Source organism: Salmo salar, chromosome ssa16, assembly GCF_905237065.1.
Source record: "Salmo salar chromosome ssa16, Ssal_v3.1, whole genome shotgun sequence".
Lineage (NCBI taxonomy): Eukaryota > Metazoa > Chordata > Actinopteri > Salmoniformes > Salmonidae > Salmo > Salmo salar.
Window position 1 is genome coordinate 82,586,693 of NC_059457.1, and position 24,173 is coordinate 82,610,865.

At 47.0% G+C, this 24,173-nt stretch overlaps 2 protein-coding genes across 7 annotated transcripts in view; one reads left to right on the plus strand and one right to left on the minus strand.

The window, feature by feature from the left end:
• Positions 1 to 1,696: 1,696 nt before the first annotated feature.
• Positions 1,697 to 15,221, plus strand: LOC106574936 (uncharacterized). The gene is made up of 14 exons (XM_045698164.1): positions 1,697 to 2,676; positions 3,414 to 3,509; positions 6,537 to 6,770; positions 7,076 to 7,235; positions 7,457 to 7,492; positions 7,680 to 7,721; positions 8,135 to 8,185; positions 8,288 to 8,335; positions 8,430 to 8,477; positions 8,584 to 8,622; positions 10,141 to 10,587; positions 11,034 to 11,141; positions 11,816 to 11,881; positions 12,158 to 15,221. Exons 1-14 carry the CDS (start codon positions 2,014 to 2,016, stop codon positions 12,730 to 12,732), a joined length of 2,613 nt encoding a protein of 870 aa, XP_045554120.1. The 5' UTR covers positions 1,697 to 2,013; the 3' UTR covers positions 12,733 to 15,221.
• Positions 13,876 to 24,173, minus strand: part of LOC106574803 (trafficking kinesin-binding protein 2) — a 62,918-nt gene continuing 52,620 nt past the window's right edge. For all 6 annotated transcript variants that reach the window (XM_045698158.1, XM_045698159.1, XM_045698160.1 and 3 more), the window contains 5 exons: positions 23,734 to 24,038; positions 22,658 to 22,852; positions 17,979 to 18,359; positions 17,479 to 17,578; positions 13,876 to 17,365 (listed from right to left, as the gene is read on the minus strand). In XM_045698158.1, coding sequence (XP_045554114.1) covers positions 16,540 to 17,365; positions 17,479 to 17,578; positions 17,979 to 18,359; positions 22,658 to 22,852; positions 23,734 to 24,038 — 1,807 coding nt within the window. In that variant the 3' untranslated portion in view covers positions 13,876 to 16,539. The remainder of the gene's footprint in view (positions 17,366 to 17,478; positions 17,579 to 17,978; positions 18,360 to 22,657; positions 22,853 to 23,733; positions 24,039 to 24,173) is intronic.

Consider the following 24,173-nt stretch of genomic DNA (forward strand, 5'->3'; position numbering starts at 1 on the left):
AGCTTTCTTGGGAACAGGAACAATGGTGGCCCTCTTGAAGCATGTGGGGACAGCAGACTGGGATAAGGATTGATTGATTATGTCTGTAAACACACCAGCCAGCTGGCCTGCGCATGCTCTGAGGACGCGGCCGGGGATGCCGTCTGGGCCTGCAGCCTTGCGAGGGTTAACACGTTTAAATGTTTTACTCACGTGAAGGAGAGCCCGCAGGTTTTGGTAGCAGGCCGTGTCAGTGGCACTGTATTGTCCTCAAAGAGAGCAAAAAAGTTGTTTAGTCTGTCTGGGAGGAAGGCATCAGCTGGTTTTTCTTTTGTAGTCCGTGATTGACTGTTAACCCTGCCACATACCTCTCGTGTTTGAGCCGTTGAATTGCGACTCCACTTTGTCTCTATACTGATGCTTATGCCGGTGACCTTCTATTCTAGTTACTGTAACATGCCGGTGACCTTCTATTCTAGTTACTGTAACATGCCGGTGACCTTCTATTCTAGTTACTGTAACATGCCGGTGACCTTCTATTCTAGTTACTGTAGCATGCCGGTGACCTTCTATTCTAGTTACTGTAGCATGCCGGTGACCTTCTATTCTAGTTATTGTAACATGCCGGTGACCTTCTATTCTAGTTACTGTAACATGCTGGTGACCTTCTTTCTAGTTACTGTAACATGCCGGTGACCTTCTATTTTAGTTACTGTAACATGCCAGTGACATTCTATTCTAGTTACTACAACATGCTGCTGACCTTCTATTCTAGTTACTGTAACATGCTGGTGACCTTCTTTCTAGTTACTGTAACATGCCAGTGAATTTCTTTCTAGTTACTGTAGCATTCCAGTGACCTTCTATTCTAGTTACTGTAGCATGCCGACGACCTTCTATTCTAGTTACTGTAACATGCCGGTGACCTTCTTTGTAGTTACTGTAGCATGCCGGTGACCTTCTATTCTAGTTACTGTAACATGCCGGTGACCTTCTATTCTAGTTACTGTAGCATGCCGGTGACCTTCTATTCTAGTTACTGTAGCATGCCGGTGACCTTCTATTCTAGTTACTGTAATGGTATGTGACATCACAAAGAAACTCATCTCCTCCTGTTTTTCTCCCTAAACCAGCTCTGTGACTCTAACCCCGCCCTTCTACATGTCTTCCTTTTATTCCGACAACACCATTGGTCCATCTCATATGAGATCACCACTCTCTGACTAACAGTCTCATACCTCTGTCTTATACCTCATATCTCTGTGTGTCTCTGCTCTGTAGCTACATATCTCTCTGTGTCTGCTCTGTAGCTACATATCTCTCTGTGTCTGCTCTGTAGCTACATATCTCTCTGTGTCTGCTCTGTAGCTACATATCTCTCTGTGTCTGCTCTGTAGCTACATATCTCTCTGTGTCTGCTCTGTAGCTACATATCTCTCTGTGTCAGCTCTGTAGCTACATATCTCTCTGTGTCTGCTCTGTAGCTACATATCTCTCTGTGTCTGCTCTGTAGCTACATATCTCTCTGTGTCTGCTCTGTAGCTACATATCTCTCTGTGTCTGCTCTGTAGCTACATATCTCTCTGTGTGTCTTTGCTCTGCAGCTACATATCTCTCTGTGTCTGCTCTGTAGCTACATATCTCTCTGTGTCTGCTCTGTAGCTACATATCTCTCTGTGTCTGCTCTGTAGCTACATATCTCTCTGTGTGTCTTTGCTCTGCAGCTACATATCTCTCTGTGTCTGCTCTGTAGCTACATATCTCTCTGTGTCTGCTCTGTAGCTACATATCTCTCTGTGTCTGCTCTGTAGCTACATATCTCTCTGTGTGTCTTTGCTCTGTAGCTACATATCTCTCTGTGTGTACAGCATTCTTTCTGATTCTACCCATTTCTGTTTTCATCCATCTCTACCTCAACTTTTTCCTCTCAGTTGCCTCTCTCTATTCTCTCTGTCTCTCTCTCTCTCTCTCTTCCTCTTTCTCTGTCTCTCTTTGTAATAGTCTACATTCACCTCTGCTACCTGCGGTCTCACTATGAGTGGTAATCTGTGGACGGAGGAGCAGTTCAACTGTCCTGTGTGCCTGGACCTCCCCAATGAGCCAGTCACCATCCCGTGTGGCCACAGCTACTGCATGGGCTGCATCAAGGACTACTGGAGCAAGGACGACCCTCGCTCCCCTGGAGTCTACAGCTGTCCCCAGTGCCGCCAGACATTCTGTCCCAAGCCCTCCTTGTCCAGGAACACCATGCTGGCAGAGGCCGTGGAGCAGCTCCGCAAGGGGGCCCTCACCACCTCCGCCAGGGAGTCCATCCGGAGCGCCCACCGTGCCAACACCATGGGTAGAGCCAAGGGAGGTTCCCGTGGTGGTGGTGTCAGCCAGCTGCCAGCCATGGCCGTGCCCTGTGACACGTGCCACGGCGCTGGAGACCAGCGGGCTGCGGTGAAGTCTTGCCTGGTCTGTATGGCGTCCTACTGCGAGGCCCACCTGAAACCGCATCAGACGAAAGCAGAGTTGAAAAAGCATGAGCTGATTGCGCCCACGGGCAAGCTGGCGCAGAAGATCTGTACCGAGCACAAGTACCTGCAGGAGTTCTACTGTCGTCAGTGCCAGATGTTTGTGTGCTGGCTGTGCACCAGTAACCAGCACAAGGACCATGAGACCACCTCCACCAAGGCAGAGCGCACGGAGAGACAGGTAAGCCCTCAGACATACAGTGCATTCGGAAAGTATTCAAACCCCTTGATTTTTTGATCAACTGCCTGGCACAAGACGGTGTTATCCCGCTGAACCAAAGGCTAGTCATTCGCTCTGGGAGCTAACGCAAGTCTTCAGGTCTCAGGCAACAAAACAACACCCAATCAGGTCCTGTGTGGCTCTGTATGCAAAGCCAAGGTTTGATTCCCGATGGGGCCACACATACGGTACGCACACATGACCGTAAGTCATTTTGGATGAAAGAGTTTACTAAATGGTATATATTATTATTATAATATTAATCAAACACACCATCATGTACAGACTCACTCCACAAAAACATGTAAATACAGTCTGATCAAAACATCCATACAGGTTGCTGGGCTGTCTATGTCCCATCATAGCTGATCTGGCCACACCTAGAAACTGCCTCTCATTCAGCCTTTGCTGTGGTGATTCATTAGAAGTGTGTGTGTGTGTGTGTGTGTGTGTGTGTGTGTGTGTGTGTGTGTGTGTGTGTGTGTGTGTGTGTGTGTGTGTGTGTGTGTGTGTGTGTGTGTGTGTGTGTGTGTGTGTGTGTGTGTGTGTGTGGGTGTGTGGGGTAAGGTGGTAAGGTGGTAAGGTGGTAAGGTGGTGCCATATCTTAGGTGATTATGTAGTTGTCTTTGTGGGCCAGTGAGCATTCCAGACTGCATTCCAGTCCATTCAGGAGTGAGTTGATGTGACTGTGTTTGCAGAAAGAGCTGGCTGAGGTGCAGACAGAGAATCATCAGAGACTGAAAGAAAGAGAAGGAGAGCTGAAAGACATGAAGAAGATGCTGGAGGCAACAAAGGTAAGGGCTTAGGACACACTACACTATACTACACTATACTACACCCCACTACTCTACACCCCACTACTCTACACCCCACTACACCACACTACACTACACTATACTACACCCCACTATACTATACCCCACTACTCTACACCCCACTACACCACACTATACTACACCCCACTACTCTACACCCCACTACTCTACACCCCACTACACCACACTACACTACACTATACTACACCCCACTATACTATACCCCACTACTCTACACCCCACTACACCACACTATACTACACTATACTACACCCCACTATACTATACCCCACTATACTACACCCCACTACTCTACACCCCACTACTCTACACCCCACTACACCACACTACACTACACTATACTACACCCCACTATACTATACCCCACTACTCTACACCCCACTACTCTACACCCCACTACACCACACTACACTACACTATACTACACCCCACTATACTATACCCCACTATACTATACCCCACTACTCTACACCCCACTACACCACACTACACTACACTATACTACACCCCACTATACTATACCCCACTATACTATACCCCACTACTCTACACCCCACTATACTACACCCCACTATACTATACCCCACTACACTACACCCCACTATACTATACCCCACTACACTACACTACACCCCACTATACTACACCCCACCATACTATACCCCACTACTCTACACCCCACTACACTATACCACACTACACCCCACTTTACTATACCCCACTATACTACACCCCACTATACTATACCCCACTACACTACACTACACCCCACTATACTACACCACACTATACTGAAAGAAAGAGAAGGAGAGCTGAAAGACATGAAGAAGATGCTGGAGGCAACAAAGGTAAGGGCTTAGGACACACTATACTACACTATACTACACCCCACTATACTATACCCCACTACTCTACACCACACTACACTACACCCCACTACACCACACTACACTACACTATACTACACCCCACTATACTATACCCCACTACTCTACACCACACTACACTACACTATACTACACCCCACTATACTATACCCCACTATACTATACCCCACTACACCACACTACACTACACTATACTACACCCCACTATACTATACCCCACTATACTATACCCCACTACTCTACACCCCACTACACCCCACTATACTACACCCCACTATACTATACCCCACTACACTACACCCCACTATACTATACCCCACTACACTACACTACACCCCACTATACTACACCCCACCATACTATACCCCACTACTCTACACCCCACTACACTATACCACACTACACCCCACTTTACTATACCCCACTATACTACACCCCACTATACTATACCCCACTACACTACACTACACCCCACTATACTACACCCCACCATACTATACCCCACTACTCTACACCCCACTATACCACACTACACTACACTACACTACACTACACTACACTACACTATACTACACCCCACTATACTATACCCCACAACTCTACACCCCACTACACTATACCACACTACACTACACTATACTACACCCCACTATACTACACCCCACTATACTATACCCCACTACTCTACACCCCACTACACTATACCACACTACACCCCACTACTCTACACCCCACTACACTATACCACACTGCACCACACTACACCACACTACACTGCACCACACTACACCACACTACACTGCACCACACTACACTGCACTACACTACACCCCACTACACTGCACCCCACCCCACTACACCACACTACACTACACCACACTACACCCCACTACACTATACCACACCCCACTACACCCCACTACACTATACCACACTACACCCCACTACTCTACACCCCACTACACTATACCACACTACACTCCACTACTCTATACCCCACTACACTATACCACACCCCACTACACTACACTACACCACACCACACTACACCCCACTACTCTATACCCCACTACACTATACCACACTACACTACACTACACCCCACTACTCTACACCCCACTACACTATACCACACTACACTATACCACACTACACTACACTACTACACCCCACCACACTATACCACACTACACTACACTACTCTATACCCCACTACACTACACTATACCACACTACACCCCACTACTCTATACCCCACTGCACCACACTACACCCCACTACACTACACCCCACTACACTATACCACACTACACCCCACTACTCTATACCCCACTACACTATACCACACTACACCCCACTACTCTATACCCCACTACACTATACCACACTACACCCCACTACTCTATACCCCACTGCACCCCACTACACTATACCCCACTACACTACACCACACTACACCCCACTACTCTATACCCCACTGCACCCCACTACACTATACCCCACTACACTACACCACACCACACTACACCCCACTACACTATACCACACTGCACCCCACTACACTACACCCCACTACACTACACCACACCACACTACACCCCACTACTCTATACCCCACTGCACCACACTACACCCCACTACACTACACCCCACTACACCCCACCCCACTACACCCCACTACTCTACACTACACCACACTACACCCCACTACACTACACCACACCACACTACACCCCACTGCACCACACTACACCCCACTACACTACACCCCACCCCACTACACTACACCACACCCCACCCCACTACTCTATACCCCACTGCACCACACTACACCCCACTACACTACACCCCACCCCACAACACTACACCACACTACACCCCACTACACTACACTACACCAGACTACATCCCACTACTCTATACCCCACTGCACCACACTACACCCCACTACACTATACCCCACTACACCCCACTACACTACACCCCACTACACCAGTGCGTGTGTGTGTGTGTTTGTGTTCCTCAGTGAGTACCTTTCTATGCACCTCCATACAGTACCAGTGTGCGTATGTCTTCATACCTATGTTTGTGTCCCCAGCGGTCAGCAGACAGGGTACATGATGACACAGCGACGGTGCTGTCGGAGCTCCAGCGCTCGGTGGAGAGGCTCCAGGAGCTGGTGGAGGGTGTGATGAACCAGGCTGGGCAGGAGAAAGTAAGCGAGGCCCAGGACGTGGTGGACAAGCTGGAGGCCGAGATCTCTGAGCTAAAGAGGAGAGACAAGGACATGAAGGAGGTGTTCCGCTGCGAAGACAACATCCACTTCCTAGAGGTAGGACGCTTTTCTCTTTCTGTGACCCTTTTATATATTTTTGATTCAATTTAGCTGCATGCAGCTGGTTGATGGCCATATTGGACATGGCTGCCAGGGGGGGATGGGTCAATAGTTAAAAAGCAGCAGTGCTCTAGTCATGTTTGAAATATGCTGCTTCTATCACAAAAGGCATTATTTCTTAAATGACGTGTCTTCTCTTCCTGTCGTTGCCTTTCTTTCTGTCTTCATTTCTCCATCTCTGCCCTCTTCCATCCCATCCTCTTCTCCTCCTTCTCCTCCTCCTCCTGTGAGCCGCCCTCCAGACCTGTGAGTCTCTGTGCAGCCCGTTTGAGTGTAATGATCTGTCGTGTGTGGTGGCCAATCCAGAGGCTACGTTTGAGCCTGTACGTGAAGCCATCCTGAACTTACGGGAGAGAGTGGAGGACATGTGCAACGTGGAACTGGGCAAGATCACCAAGACAGGTGTGTCAGAGTGGAGGACACGCATACTACACACACACACACACACACGCACACACACACACACAAAGGGCACTAATAGCAGAGCTCTCCATTACCTTGTTCACTATAAATATTGTCATAAGGACAGAGTATTTTTTCCACACTATGTTATAGACTGATATCGGTGGATCAATACAATGTCAATATGTTAATAAACTGTTATTTCTCATCCTTCTCTTCAGTGAATGATACAACACTGTTCACCTTAGGAGACAAAGGTGAGTTCTGTTCCAGAGGATGTCTCTAGCTCTGGTCCAGGGTGTTCTGTGGGGCTTGAAGAAGGCTCAGCATAAGCAAGCCGCTCGTAATGCCCTGGACCAGAGCTAGAAGCCATCGATTACCAATAAACATTTAAATCGTGGATTGACAGACTGTACTTACTCACTGCACTGTTTCCCATCATAGCAAAACAAAATGGCGGCCAGAAGACAGGAGGGTTCAGGAGTTGTGAGTAGTTTTTCCCATTTCTTTATTGGTAGTGTGAGTTAGACTTTAATAATTCACTGAGATTGTGAACTAATCTGAATTGGACATTTTAGTCAACAGCAAATAATGTGAGGAATGGCAATATTTCATTTCCGCAGTGCAAATGCTTTCTACTCAGTGTCTGTTCCTTTTGGTGCTGGTCTTTTCACTTCTCTAGTTGAGTGATTGGTCATCGCCATTAACTGTGCAGTTTGGATATGAAATACGTAACCTGAAATAATGATTTATTGTTCCTGATGAAGTATCGTCATAGTCAGGTTTTTAATAGTTAAACAGTATGTTTTTAATGGTTAAACAGTATGTTTTTAATGGTTAAAAAGTATGTTTTTAATGGTGAGCGTTGCGCCTTTTTCTTTTCAATGACTATTCCACAGTGTTTTCTGGTCTGGGATCCAAAACAACAACAAACAACATCCGTCCTGCAGGTATGTACTGTAGCGACTGTTTCCTGTGTCGCTTTAACATGTGGTTTGTGATAGGTCATTGAATGACACATAATGATGTGTACGTTTGTCGTCGTGTTTCAGCTCCCACACCGACTGTCTCCGTGGCGGTTCGAGGTCCTAACTCACGTGGTAGGGTGATGTCATGTGGCTAGTTTCATCACAAATCTCACTATGATGATCATGATCAAACATTAGATCAGCTTAATCATGTCTCCTTCTGTAGGTGTAGGCCTGCGCTCTCAGGATGTTAGGAGCAGAGAGGAACCACGAGGTCAGACGTGTGTGTGTGTGTGTGTGTGTGTGTGTGTGTGTGTGTGTGTGTGTGTGTGTGTTTGCGTGCAAAGGGGTTTAAACTATCTTCTACCTCTTTCCTTTAGCTGACAGAGACAGGCCGAGGAGAGAGGAGAGAAAACCAGGTAACACACACACACACACACACACACACACACACACACACACACACACACACACACACACACAGAAAAGCCCAGAATTTCTTTGTGAACATAACCGGTTCCACAGGTTGGCCTGCCTCACAAGAGGAACATTTCCTTATCATCTGTGTATGGTCCTTCTTCCTGTCTCCTCCATCTGTACTGTGTCACATCCTGAACCTCTTAAGAATAACTGCAGATATCAGTTCCATAAATGTATCTCTGACCACCTCCCTAAGGTGGTCTTGACCAATACTACAAATTCAGTCATCATTAGTGTTTATGAAATCTACTCAACTGCCTCGCTTTTCCTCTCATTCTCTCTCTATGCAATCAGAAAGGCGTCCGGATACATAGGTTTGGTTTGCTCCTAGCAAAGCCTGGATAGGTGAAGCGAACGTCTGTGCTCACATACTCCCTCATGATCGTCGCTTTAAAAAATTAGAAAAAGCGTCAATATTACTGTTGTTTGTCCCTCTTGGAGCACCGTAGCAACAACATACCCAGTAATACTTTCTCAAAATAGTCTGAATTAATCTAAGATAAATCAAGAAATCTGTTATTCATTTTGACGTTTTTGCCAATGAGGTCTTAGTTGCATCATTTCACATCTAACATGTTTGATGCAGTATTTCTCAAGTGAAAAAATCTGCATGAAAACTAGTCATCTCTTGTTGAATGACAAACACTTAATTGAAGAATCCCGTCTATAATTCCCACTCTTACTAGGAGTAGTCCTGTTGACCAATCTCTGACGAAGGGCCGTATAGACTTTGGCTACGGAACTTCCACTTGCCTCTAGAAAAAATGTAGTGTATGCGAACAGCCAAGTAAACGCCTGGCGAACACCAAAACCAACCAAAACGTCACAAAAAAATGTCATAATATATGATTGAACTGTTTCGACTGGGAAGCACGCGACAGACTTTAAGCTTACCGTATGTTTTGTAGTCGAAACAGTTTAAGCATTTATTATGATGAAACGTTGTGACGTTTTGGTTCGGCAACACAACATTTTTCCTTGAAGCAAGTCAATGTTCGTTAGTCCGAAGTCTACGCCCCTTCGTCGGTGATTGGTCAACAGTATTACAGGACTAGGTACTGCTCCTAGTAGGAGTGGGAGCAATGAACGGGATTGTTTGCTGGCTAGTTTTAATGCACATTTTTTTCACTTGAGAAATACCGCACCAAACATTTTAGTTAGATGTAAAATTGCGCGACTAGGACTTCCTTGGCAAAAAACATCAAAAATAATTACAGATTTCTTGATTTATCTTTATTATTTTCTTCTATTTTGAGGAAGTGTTACTGGGTATGTTGTTGCTACAGTGGCTCAAGCGGGACAAAACAGTAATACTGAGATTTTTCAAGCAAAGGTCATTTCAACAGACGTTCGTTTCACCTAGCCGAGTTCTGCTAGAAGCAAACCGAACCTGTATGTGGACGCCTCTAGACTCATCAAGCCATGCTCACCCAGTAATACCTCTTGTCTCTCCACAGCCAGAGAGGCAGCCCCCAGTCCAAGCACCAGATCTAGTCCCGCTCAGAGCCGGAGAAAGCCAGCCAGAAATAGCCCTACCCAAAGTCGAAGAGAGACGCGCAGACGCAGTCCCAGTACCAGTCCAAGTCGTAGAGAGCCAGCCAGTCCCAGCCCCACTACAAGTCGTAGAGATCCAGCCAGACCCAGTCCCAGTCCAAGTCGTAGAGAGCCAGCCAGACCCAGTCCAAGTCGTAGAGAGCCAGCCAGACCCAGCCCTACTCCCAGCCGGAGAGAGACACCCAGACCAGAACCCACCACCCCCCCTACCCCCGGTGCTGTTACCAAAGCCACCCCAGCCTCAGGAGCTTTCAGCCGGATGGGCTCCATAGCAAGTCTCTTCCGCTCCCATCGACGTGCCACACCGGCACCTGGGCCAGTCAACAACAACACTGGTGGAGTTAACCCATGTGAGTCCCGACCAGAGAGAATGATTGTGGCCTCTAGTCGCCAAAAGGCCGTATTAGCACGGATAGCGCCATTGAGGGCTTCCACCATTTTAATGTAGTCAACTGGGTGGCTTCCAACTTTACTGGATAATCCCTCCCGGTGACATTCTTGGAGTCATGACAAAGGGGCATCAGGAGGGATCAGCCAATCGTGAAAATGGAAATTGCCTCAATGGCGCTGCCCATGCTGTCACAGACTCTATAATGGCACAGATACAAAGATGAGTCCTCTATATATCTCTATGGTCCCGACCCTCAACGCTTTAACCCCATCAGAGGTCATACACCCTGGTCTTACTAGCCTTTCACCAGTGTAGACACTGTATAATGTACCTCAAAATGTACCTTGCAGGTGCCACAGCACATTGTTTGAAATCATGTCTATAAACATCATACTGTTTTGACAGGGGGGATGGGTGCACTGACTGAATCCCAACCAGAAGTGAATACCAGCCTTTTCCTGGATCCACTGACCCCTGACCCCATCATGAATCAGATGCCAGCTTTCCCTGCATGTGAGTCATCATTCATTCCTTTTCTCCAGTTCTTCCTCTCCACATCTGAGGAAAGCATATTGCCCTATATTTACAGTTACCCTTGTGGTGTAAAGTACTTAAGAAAAAATACTTTAAAGTACTACTTAAGTAGTTTCTTGGAGTATCTGTACTATACTATTTATATTTTTAACAACTTTTACTTTACTACATTCCTAAAGAAAATAATGTCATTTTTACTCCATACATTTTAACTGACATCCAAAAGTACTTACATTTTGAATGCTTAGCAGGACAGGAAAATGGTCCAATTCACACACTTATAAAGAGAACACGTGGTCATCCCTACTGCCTCTGATCTGACTAAACACATATGCATCTTTTGTAAATTATGTCTCCGTGTTGGAATGTGCCCCTGGCTATATGTACATTTAAAAAACTAGAAAATGGTGCTGTCTGCTTTGCTTAATATAAGGAATTTGAAATTATTCATACTTTTAATTTTGATACTTAATTATATTTAGAACCAAATACTTTGACTTTTACTCAAGTAGTATTTTACTGGGTGACTTTCACTTTTACTGGAGTAACTTTCTATCAATGTATCTACTGTATACTTTTACTCAAGTTGGGTACTTTTTCCACCACTGGTTGTGATCCTCTCCCCTCATACTGCCTGTCTTCGTCTCCTGTAGTGAGGGAGATAGACATCTCTAGCATCCAGGCCCCAGAGCCCAGGAGCAGAGAGGAGTTCCTGCAGTGTGAGTATAGAACAGCTAAACATATACACAGATACAGCCTGTTCCAGTTAGCTCCCTACCCTGTCGCCTTGGCCCTCACCCTTCCATGTTTGCAGATATGAAGGGAAAGGTATAAGCAGTGTAGCACCCACCATATTGATTCCAACTTTCAGATCTGAAAACTTCAGGTTTGGGCCAAAGGGAAGGAGTACTCACAACAGCCGACTACCAAATCTGCAAAGTCCTTATCCCCACACCTTAACTATTCATCCATCCCTCCACTCTCCCCTCCCCCAGATGCCTGTACCCTGACCCTAGACACGAGGACAGCCCACCGACGTCTGAGCCTGTCGGAGGGCAACACCAAGGCCACCCTACAGGGGGCAGGGCAGCCCTACCCAGACTGCCCCCAACGCTTCGATGGCTGGACCCAGGTGCTGTGCCAGGCCCCCCTGTCCTCCCAGCGTTGTTACTGGGAGGTGGATTGGCGGGGGAAGGGGTCATCAATGGGCGTGGCTTATGGAGCCCTGAGCAGGAAGGGGGCAGACGCCAGGGCGGGGCTTGGCTACAATGCCCAATCATGGAGCCTGGAGCTGTCGGATACGTGTTGCACAGCAATGCATGACAATGAGAAGAGGGAGATCCCGGTGACGTACTCGCCGCGTCTGGGGTTGTTCCTGGACCTCAACGCGGGCACCCTGGCGTTCTATAGCGTGGCGGAGAGCATGGCGCACCTGCACACGTTCCGCGCCAACTTTACACAGCCACTGTATGCAGCCTTCGGGGTGGGGAGTGGGGTTGGTGTTGGACTGGACTTTGCTCTGGGTCAGTTCAGCCAGACATCTGACAGCATCAAGATCTGCCCCATGTGACGAGAACTACGACCTCTGTATAGATCTGCCCCATGTGACGAGACCTACGACCTCTGTATAGATCTGCCCCGTGTGACGAGACCTACGACCTCTGTATAGATCTGCCCCGTGTGACGAGACCTACGACCTCTGTATAGATCTGCCCCGTGTGACGAGACCTACGACCTCTGTATAGATCTGCCCCATGTGACGAGACCTACGACCTCTGTATAGACCTGCCCCGTGTGACGAGACCTACGACCTCTGTATAGATCTGCCCCGTGTGATGAGACCTACGACCTCTGAATAGATCTGCCCCGTGTGACGAGACCTACGACCTCTGAATAGATCTGCCCCGTGTGACGAGACCTACGACCTCTGTATAGAGCTGCCCCATGTGACGAGACCTACGACCTCTGTATAGATCTGCCCTGTGTAACGAGACCTACGACCTCTGTATAGATCTGCCCCGTGTGAGGAGACCTACGACCTCTGAATAGATCTGCCCCATGTGACGAGACCTACGACCTCTGTATAGATCTGCCCTGTGTAACGAGACCTACGACCTCTGTATAGATCTGCCCCGTGTGAGGAGACCTACGACCTCTGAATAGATCTGCCCCATGTGACGAGACCTACGACCTCTGTATAGACCTTCCCCGTGTGACGAGACCTACGACCTCTGTATAGATCTGCCCCGTGTGACGAGACCTACGACCTCTGTATAGATCTGCCCCGTGTGACGAGACCTACGACCTCTGTATAGATCTGCCCCGTGTGATGAGACCTACGACCTCTGTATAGATCTGCCCCGTGTGACGAGACCTACGACCTCTGTATAGACCTGCCCCGTGTGACGAGACCTACGACCTCTGTATAGATCTGCCCCGTGTGAGGAGACCTACGACCTCTGTATAGACCTGCCCCATGTGATGTGACCTACGACCTCTGATCCCCATCTGCTATCACCGCTTTATAGGACATAATTTAACAAGAATTAGTTTGTTTCCTAAACATTTACAAAACAGCCCAAATGCTGCACTTCTGACAAACAAATGATGTACAAACACTAATAGAAGACTGAACTGACAAATGGTGTGGGGTGTAGTGTGTATGTACACACACGTCCATTAGTTATAACACATTAAATATAACACAACCAAATCATTTCTCATGTCCTTTATTAAAACAAAAGCACCAAAAAGGTAATCTTGGGTATTTTATGAAGCATGGAGGAGAGGCGCCAGGTCGAAAACCAATAATGAACACTTCCAACGACACAGAGCCCATAAGGACCATCACCCATCAGCTACATTCAATAGAGCCAACGGTATGAGTCATAGAACGAACAGTGTCTTCACCCCTCTCCTCCTATACCTCCCCCATAGCAGAAACCCTAGTATAAAACTGATGCTCTTTCCTCGTGGTTACATAGGTAATACAACACACACAAGCCAACACAAAGCATTTCACTGTATTTAAAAATGAGTTTTGGTTTGCACTGATATACAGTTTTAAATACATGACAGCTTGGATTCCCTTTTCAATGGTTCATCACACAATGGAGGCACAAAAAAAAAAGTAAAATAAATGTCTACATGAAATGATAAATAACTTATTACCTTTGATAATAATACAGTATTTGATGCTATAACCTAGTCTATATATCAATATTTGTCACTAATAATATTTCCTAACTAGTGATCTCTGTAAATCAGGTTAAAAAGTGCAGTACATGAGTGGGATAGGTCAGATGGACGGACGGACGGTAAGAAAAGAGGTATAGCAGGGACGTCTGAGGGTCACACCAGGGGTCAAGTATGGGTCAAAGGGCACAGGGTCAAAGGGTCACACACTAGTCTAGCTAGCTTGAAATACAGAACCTGTTTAGCTAGCATTCCACTTCATGTACTCTGTGTCATGTGAACACTGGAGTGGAATGAGAACACAGACTGGTACCCAGGCTCTAGTCTAGCCCCTCCCCACTACACACTCCAGTAGACCTGAAAGGAAAAACAATATGGGATTTGTTTGATCTTGACCTCTGATAGGCTAGCTGGAATTTCCCCATATTGCTTAGGCTCTGCCGCTATACCCATCAAGTCCTTTCAGATTTAAAATAAACAGCATTACAGGGGAAGGTACTAAAGACCGTTAGTCTCATAGCTGTTCAATATCACACAACACCATGTTGCCCTCTACTGGCCGCTGAGTGAATAGAGTACCTTTTAAGACCATAACCACAGTAGTAGTGAACCATGCATTAGATGAGACTCAGAGCTAACCTGGATTAAAACATAGTACACCCACTACTACCTAGGATGCTGATGGCTCCCCGTTTGGGACCAAACCTCTTGTACCAGGGGCGAGTCTGTCAGGATTTCACAGGTGTAAGCAATTTGGTAATAAATCTACCTTGCCCTCTGATAGGCTAGGTGGAAGTATCACCATATTGGTTATACCAATCAAATCCTCTCAGATCTCCACAAGCTGAGGAATAGTCCATCCCATCTGCATCCTAGCCTGGTTCCAGATCAGTTTGTGCTGTAACATGACAATGACAATAGCGGTATGGCAAGACCGCACAAACAGATCTGGGACCAGGCTAACGGCATCCCAAACAAAACCTACCGATCCCACTAAGTGTCTAATAAAATATACACATGGCTTTAAAGCAAAAAACACCCAAACAGAACAAACAGGCTTCTCCTTTAAGGCTTTACAACCTCTTCCTTATGAGAGACCTGAGGAGGAGCAGCCTCGGACCTGTCAGTCAGACCACTACAGCCAATCACGCTGCACGGCTGGGCCCTACCCACCCTCAGAGGGCCAGCTGCATGCTGGGACCTGTAGGCAAAGAAGTGTGTCGTTTTCAGGACACACCATGCATTTCAGACACTGGTTGTAGCCTATTACAATGCACAGAGAGAGTTGCCCCTGACGACAGCAAAGCAAAAGGATCATTGTGTTAGTAGTAACACTGGGAAGGCTAGATTGTAGTTCCCTAGCAACGGGATGGCAGTAGTAAGGTGCATGGGCACCAGCCTGGTTCCTAAGAGAAGCTAAGGGGCGTAGCGAGGCTAGCTAGCGTATATACATGACAAACTGCTCTACTGCTTTTAAAAATGAACTTTAGAAAGCTTTTCAAACTACAGAACAACCAGCCCCTAGACAGTGAGGCTCTGGAGGCTCAAGCTCTCTCTTCACACTGCTCTTCTCTCATCCCCCTCATCTCTGTCCTCCTCGTCTCTCTCCCTCATCTCTTTCTCTTGCTTGTTCTTCCTCTCCTTGACACCACAGTCAAAATCCATTCTGCCACTTCCTCTTTTTCTCTTCTTCCCCATCCCTATAACATTCTCAAGCCCTCATCAACTTACTTATTCCCTCTGTCATCTTCCCATCTTTTGAGCATCCAGAGCCTCACAGATGAATAACTACTGTAGCAGGAGCAGAGCGGAAGAGAGCAGGGAGAACATCTAGCTACAGCGCCCCTAGAGGGCTGGAGGGGGAAGGCAGGCAAGGCTAATAACAGCTAATAAAGCCCTTTGCTGTCAAGCTAATTCTTTGAAAATGGCATACATACCGTGGCATTAATGCAAATTTCCATTTTTAACAATATTGTGCTTTTAAAAAGAATTTATAAAAAAAGAAGAGGGTCTTTTATTCCCACTTGTTTCCCTTTTCTTCGCTGAATATCAGTCTAAAAGAGATGCGGAGAAGGAGTGAGGCAGGGAGGGATGGAGGGGGGAAAGAGGGTGTGGGCCCAAATGGTTCTGTTCAGTGCTGGCTCCCCTCCAAACCCTGCCTCCCTGTAGTGTCATAACTTCTTCAGCGTTTGAGTGAATGGGGTGGGGCGTGGGAGGTGGAGGCGGGCCTAGCGCGGACAGAGCGCTGCCCCTTCAGGTTGCCCCAGAGGGGCGGGGCGATGGCGAGGGAGGTGGGTGGTTGAGGTGGGGCCTGGCCCGGATGGTGGGAGGGGCTTCCCCGCGCCGCTCCAATCATAGCTGGGAGGCTCTGGTTCCGCCGCAGGCCGTCCAATAGGCTGCCTCCGCCTGTGGCTAGGAAGGTGGCCGAGTCCTGACGCCCCAGGCCCTCCGACAACGGCTCCGCCCCCTGGAGTACCTTGACCAATCCCAGCCGGCGTAGCCTCTCGACTAAGTTTACATTAATGGGGTCGGGTTTGGCTTTGGATTTGATTCTGGGGCTGTGGCTGAAGCTATGTGAGGCGGGGTCAGGGCTGGGGAGGTTGGGGCAATGGGTGCGGCCAAACTTCAGCCCATACACATCCTGGAGGAAGAGCTCGGCCGGACGCGATGCCAGGAAGTTGTCACAGGTGGCTGGCGCAGAGGCGCGGGACTCAAAGGGCACAGGCGAGGGGGTCGGCGAGTGGGACGGGGAGTTGGGGGGTGTGCTGGGGAGGAGACGCTGGGGGAGTGGGGCTTTAAGGTGAGAGGGAGGGGGGGCGTCGGCAGTGGAGAGGGAAGCAGAGATGCCCCTCTCCAGGACCAGCTTGGCCAGGCCACAGGGGGCGGGGGGACGTCGAGGGGGGAAGGAGTCCACCCCCAAACTTAGCCTGCAGGGGGTCACCGGGGTGCTGGGGCCTGTCCTCATGGAGCTGGGAGTGTACTCTGAGACAGAAGACTGACAGTGGGAACTGAGAGAGACAAGACAAAGTTACCCCACAAACACACAACACCAATCACCTTCATAGTCGTGTGTGTGTGTGTGTGTGTGTGTGTGTGTGTGTGTGTGTGTGTGTGTGTGTACCTGGAGGTAACCTGGGTGATGTCAGAGGGGTGCAGGATGCGGCAGGTTGTGAAGGTGTAGGTGGAAGACGTTGAACTCTGACATTTCCCCGGGTTATAAACTGAAGAGACAAAACACACCATTCAAACTTCCATCACAGACCAACGGCTTCCAATAATTACCCTTTTCAGTTTCTTATCTTGGGAAAGAAATATTGACACATTTGTACACAAATATTTTCTTTAAATGATGTAATCCGTAGTAAGGGGAAACAGCACCAGTGGCCAATCCACCACGTTGTTATGGTTGTTGTTGCTGAGCTGAGGAGCGTCGGGCAACATGGTGAAACATATTGTGATCTTCTATGGTGAGGACGATTATGTCAGAGGGGAAAAACAGTCTCCGTTGATTGTAGTAACTTATTTGGTGTTTTAATATCGCAAACGGACGCGACTGTTTCACCATTAAGGATTCCAGCTATAACGTAAAAAAAAAAAAATGATATTAAAAGTTTAACTTACCTGACGAGGATGTAGTAGTGGTAAGACTGGTGACAGTCAGGCTCTGGGATTGGACAGGAGCCATGGACGTTACTGTGACGGGCGGAGCCAAGAGAGCCGGGCTCCTGATGATGTCACAGGGGGCATTAGAGGTCATAGGGAGGTCACAGGTGATCGGGAATAGAGGGAGCTGTGGAGAGCCTGGTACTGGTAGGAAAACGGGAGACACGGGACACACCGGTGGCCCGTTCAACGGCAAACGCTCCCTAATCCTCTCCCTGTTCTCCTCCGGTGTTGATGAGCACTGCACCTTGAAGGTGATCCCTCCTTCCTCCTCCTCCTCCTCCTCCTCCTCCTCCATCCTCTTCTCCCAGGCGTCTGTCCCTTCCTTCCCTCCGTTTCCTGAAAAGTCCAAAACCTTTGTTAGTGAGACTGCTAAACTATCAGTTTAATAATATTAATAAGACATAGTACTTATGTAACACATTTTCAATACCCAGTCAGTCATTTTACAATAGGCTGCACAATAGGCAAAATATATATATATATATATATATATATATATATGTGTGTATGCATACATACACACACACACACACACACACACACACACACACACACAGCAAAAAAAACAACGTCCCCTTTTCAGGACCCTGTCTTTCAAAAATGATTCGTAAAAATCAAAATAACTTCACAGATCTTCATTGTAAAGAGTTTAAACACGGTTTCCCATGCTTGTTCAATGAACCATAAACAATTAATGAACATGAACCTGTGGAATGGTCGTTAAGACACTAACAGCTAACATCAAAAGAAAGATGCCCAGGGTCCCTGCTCATCTGCGTGAATGTGCCTTAGGCATGCTGCAAGGAGGCATGACGACTGCAGATGTGGCCAGGGAAATAAATTGCAATGTCCGTACTGTGAGACAGGACGGACATCTGATCATCCTCGCAGTGGCAGACCACGTGTAACAACACCTGCAAAAGGATCGGTACATCCGGACATCACACCTACGGGACAGGTACAGGATGGCAACAACAACTGCCCGAGTTACACCAGGAATGCACAATCCCTCCATCAGTGCTCAGACTGTCCGCAATAGGATGAGAGAGGCTGGACTGAGGGCTTGTAGGCCTGTTGTAAGGCAGGTCCTCACCAGACATCACCGGCAACAACGTCGCCTACGGGCACAAAACCACCGTCACTGGACCAGACAGGACTGGCAAAAAGTGCTCTTCACTGACGAGTCGAGGTTTTGTCTCACCAGGGGTGATGGTCGGATTAGCGTTTATCGTCAAAGGAATGAGCGTTACACCGAGGCCTGTACTCTGGAGCGGGATCGATTTAGAGGTGGAGGGTCCGTCATGGTCTGGGGCGGTGTGTCACAGCATCATCGGTCTGAGCTTGTTGTCATTGCAGGCAATCTCAACGCTGTGCTTTACAGGGAAGACATCCTCCTCTCTCATGTGGTACCCTTCCTGCAGGCTCATCCTGACCCTCCAGCATGACAATGCCACCAGCCATACTGCTAATTCTGTGCGTGATTTTCTGCAAGACAGGAATGTCAGTGTTCTGCCATGGCCAGCAAAGAGCCCGGATCTCAATCCCATTGAGCACGTCTGGGTCCTGTTGGATCGGAGGTTGAGGGCTCGGGCCATTCCCCCCAGAAATGTCCGGGAACTTGCAGGTGCCTTGGTGGAAGAGTGGGGTTACATCTCACAGCAAGAACTGGCAAATCTGGTGCAGTCCACGAGGAGGAGATGCACTGCAGTACTTAATGCAGCTGGTGGCCACACCAGATACCGACTGTTACTTTTGATTTTGACCCTCCCTTTGTTCAGGGACACATTATTCCATTTTTGTTAGTCACATGTCTGTGGAACTTGTTCAGTTTATGTCTCAGTTGTTGAATCTTATGTTCATACAAATATTTACACGTTAAGTTTGCTGAAAATAAACGCAGTTGACAGTGAGAGGACATTCTTTTTTTTCTGAGTTTATATACAGTTGAAGTCGGAAGATTACATACAGTCGTGGCCAAAAGTTTTGAGAATGACACAAATATGAATTTCCACAAAGTTTGCTGCTTCAGTGTCTTTAGATATTTTTGTCAGATATTACTATGGAATACTGAAGTATAATTACAAGCATTTCATAAGTGTCAAAGGCTTTTATTGAAGATTACATGAAGTTGAGGCAGAGAGTGAATCTTTTCAGTGTTGACCCTTCTTTTTCAAGACCTCTGCAATCCGCCATGGCATGCTGTCAATTAACTTCTGGGCCACATCCTGACTGATGACAGCCCATTCTTGCATAATCAATGCTTGGAGTTTGTCAGAATTTGTGGGTTTTTATTTGTCTACCCGCCTCTTGAGGATTGACCAAAAGTTCTCAATGGGATTAAGGTCTGGGGAGTTTCCTGGCCATGGACCCAAAATATCGATGTTTTATTCCCCGAGCCAATTAGTTATCACTTTTGCCTTATGGCAAGGTGGTCCATCATGCTGGAAAAGGCATTGTTCGTCACCAAACTGTTCCTGGATGGTTGGGAGAAGTTGCTCTCGGAGGATGTGTTGGTACCATTCTTTATTCATGGCTGTGTTCTTAGGCAAAATTGTGAGTGAGCCCACTCTCTTGGCTGAGAAACAACCACACATGAATGGTCTCAGGATGCTTTACTGTTGGCATGACACAGGACCGATGGTAGCGCTCACCTTGTCTTCTCCGGATGTCCCAAACAATCGGAAAGGGGATTCATCAGAGAAAATGACTTTACCCCAGTCCTCAGCAGTCCAATCCCTGTACCTTTTGCAGAATATCAGTCTGTCCCTGATGTTTTTCCTGGAGAGAAGTGGCTTCTTTGCTGCCCTTCTTGACACCAGGCCATCCTCCAAAAGTCTTCGCCTCACTGTGTGTGCAGATGCACTCACACCTGCCTGCTGCCATTTCTGAGCAAACTCTGTACAGGTGGTGCCCCGATCCCGCAGCTGAATCAACTTTAGGAGACGGTCCTGGCGCTTGATGGACTGTGAAGCCTTCTTCACAACAATTGAACCGCTCCCCTTGATGATCTGATAAATGGTTGATTTAGGTGCAATCTTCCTGGCAGCAATATCCTTGCCTGTGAAGCCCTTCTTGTGCAAAGCAATGATGACGGCACGTGTTTCCTTGCAGGTAACCATGGTTGACAGAGGAAGAACAATGATTCCAAGCACCACCCTCCTTTTGAAGCTTCCAGTCTATTATTTGAACTCAGTCAGCATGACAGAGTGATCTCCAGCCTTGTCCTCGTCAACACTCACACCTGTGTTAATGAGAAAATCACTGACATGAGCTGGTCCTTTTGTGGTAGCGCTGAAATGCAGTGGAAATATTTTTGGGGGATTCAGTTCATTTGCATGGCAAAGAGGGACTTTGCAATTAATTGCAATTCATCTGATCACTCTTCATAACATTCTGGAGTATATGCAAATTGCCATCATACAAACTGAGGCAGCAGACTTTGTGAAAATGTATATTTGTGTCATTCTCTAAACTTTTGGCCACGACTGTACACCTTAATCAAATACATTTAAACTCAGTTTCACAATTCCTGACATTTAGTCCTAGTAAGAATTCCCTGTCTTAGGTCAGTTAGGATCACCACTTTATTTTAAGAATGTGAAATGTCAGAATAAGAGTAGAGAGAATTATTTATTTCAGCTTTTATTTCTTTCATCACATTCCCAGTGGGTCAGAAGTTTACATAGACTCAATTAGTATTTTGTAGCATTGACTTTAAATTGTTTAACTTGGGTTTCGGGTAGCCTTCCACAAGCTTCCCACAATAAGTTGGGTGAATTTTGGCCCATTGCTCCTGACAGAGCTGATTTAACTGAGTTAGTTTTGTAGGCCTCCCTGCTTGCACACGTTTTTTCAGTTCTGACCACAAATTTTCTATGGGATTGAGGTCAGGGCTTTGTCATGGCCACTCCCAATACCTTGACTTTGTTGTCCTTAAGCCATTTTGCCACAACTTTGGAAGTATGCTTGGGGTCATTGTCCATTTGGAAGACCCATTTGCGACCAAGCTTTAACTTCCTGACTGATGTCTTGAGATGTTGCTTCAATATATCCACATAATTTTCCTCCCTCATGATGCCATCTATTTTGTGAAGTGCACCAGTCCGTCTTGCAGCGAAACACCCCCACAACATGATGCTGCCACCCCCGTGCTTCATGGTTGGGATGGTGTTCTGCGGGTTTGCAAGCCTCACCCTTTTTCCTCCAAACATAACGATGGTCATTATGGCCAAACAGTTCAATTCCACTGGAATTGTGATACAGTGAATTATAAGTGAAATAATCTGTCTGTAAACAATTGTTGGAATAATGACTTGTGTCATGCACAAAGTAGATGTCCTAACTTGCCAAAACTATAGTTTGTTAACAAGAAATTTGTGGAGTGGTTGAAAAACGATTTTTAATGATTCCAACCTAAGTGTATGTAAACTTACGACTTCAACTGTATGTATGTATGTATGTATGTATGTATGTATGTATGTATGTATGCATGTATGTATGTATGTATGTATGCATGTATGTATGTATGTATGTATGTATGTATGTATGTATGTATGTATGTATGTATGTATGTATGTATGTATGTATGTATGTATGTTTATCAATTGTGAAATGGACATAGTGAATAAAAGTACCTCTCATGTCATATGTCTGTTCTTCGTCGCCTCCCTCTTCGTCTTCCTCCAGGTCGGTGAGGCGGTAGACGGCGTCGGCGAGAGCATCATGGGGGAGGGGCCGAAAGCCTTTGGTGACCACGCCCGGGTGGGGGTCCAGGATGGTGCCCAGGTGGGGCTTGGCCAGCTGCTGCCAGTGGTGCAGAGTCAGAGAGCCTAGAGGGGTCAGAGGTTAAAGGTTAGGGGTCAGGCGTCAAATGCGTTACTCACAGTCTAATATTCACAGATGACAATTAGGAGTGTTACAGTTGACAGATATCATAATGTGACCAAGTGGGTTTAAACTCTGGTCTCAGGGAGCCCAGAGAGGTCAAAGGTTAGAGGTCAGGGATCAATATGTAACATCACAACTAAACTAAAACTCCTAATTAATATCCTAATTACAAGAGTACCAGTATACAGATATGATAATATAGACATCATAGCTATTGGGTCAGGAATAACTCCTGGATAGATATTATAGCTATTGGGTCAGGAATAACTCCTGGATAGATATCATAGCTATTGGGTCAGGAATAACTCCTGGATAGATATCATAGCTATTGGGTCAGGAATAACTCCTGGATAGATATCATAGCTATTGGGTCAGGATTTACTCCTGGATAGATATCATAGCTATTGGGTCAGGAATAACTCCTGGATAGATATCATAGCTATTGGGTCAGGAATAACTCCTGGATAGATATCATAGCTATTGGCTGCATTCCAGGCCACCTACATTCAGTAACCACATCTCTAAGGCTGTGTTTAGACAGGCAGCCCAATTCTGATCTTTTTCTCACCAATTGGTCTTTTGTCCAATCACATCAGATATTGGTCTTTTGACCAATCACCTCTGATAAAATCGTGACAAAAAAAAAATCAGATTTAGGATGCCTGTCTAAACGCAGCCTAACATATTGAAATCTGATGCCTGACTGCAATGTAGAGGATGTGGCATTCAATCACTGGTTAATTTGTGCAGCGGGGCTGCTTATCGCACAGCCTGGAACGCGGCCATTATCATGACTACACTTAAAGCATGAACGTATCCTTACCCTCCATGGGCTTGACGATCTGCAGCTTCTCAGGCAGGAAGGTCTTAAAACAGCTGGACGAGACCGAGAACTCTGATAGGTTGGTGAAGGATGACATGACGCTGCTCATTGGTGAGCTGTAGCCACTCCCCTCCACATCTGATTCCGCTCCCCCGGCCAGGGCCTCCAGCTTCTTATCGCGTTCCGCCTGGAAGAACTGCCGCTCGCACAGGAAATTCTGCCGCCGCAGGGAGAGGCGGTGCAGCGCCGACACGAGGTCATTTCCTCCTGGTGCGCCAGGCTTGCCGAGCGGGACCTCCTCCCTACTACAAAGACAGACACGCAACACAAACACATGCTTACCCAAATGTACTCCTCTGTAGGCTCTAAATTCACTGAAATAAGTTTGAATTAAATCATATAAAATATTATGCTAAATTCTCTCACATATTGTTGACACT

Excerpts from the sequence above, each read along its gene's own strand:
- LOC106574936 (XM_045698164.1), top strand. The coding sequence starts at position 2,014 with ATGAGTGGTAATCTGTGGACGGAGGAGCAGTTCAACTGTCCTGTGTGC. Across the intron at positions 7,236-7,456 it reads GGGCAAGATCACCAAGACAG|TGAATGATACAACACTGTTC; the intron begins GTGTGTCAGAGT and ends CCTTCTCTTCAG. Across the intron at positions 8,623-10,140 it reads GAGAGAGGAGAGAAAACCAG|CCAGAGAGGCAGCCCCCAGT; the intron begins GTAACACACACA and ends GTCTCTCCACAG.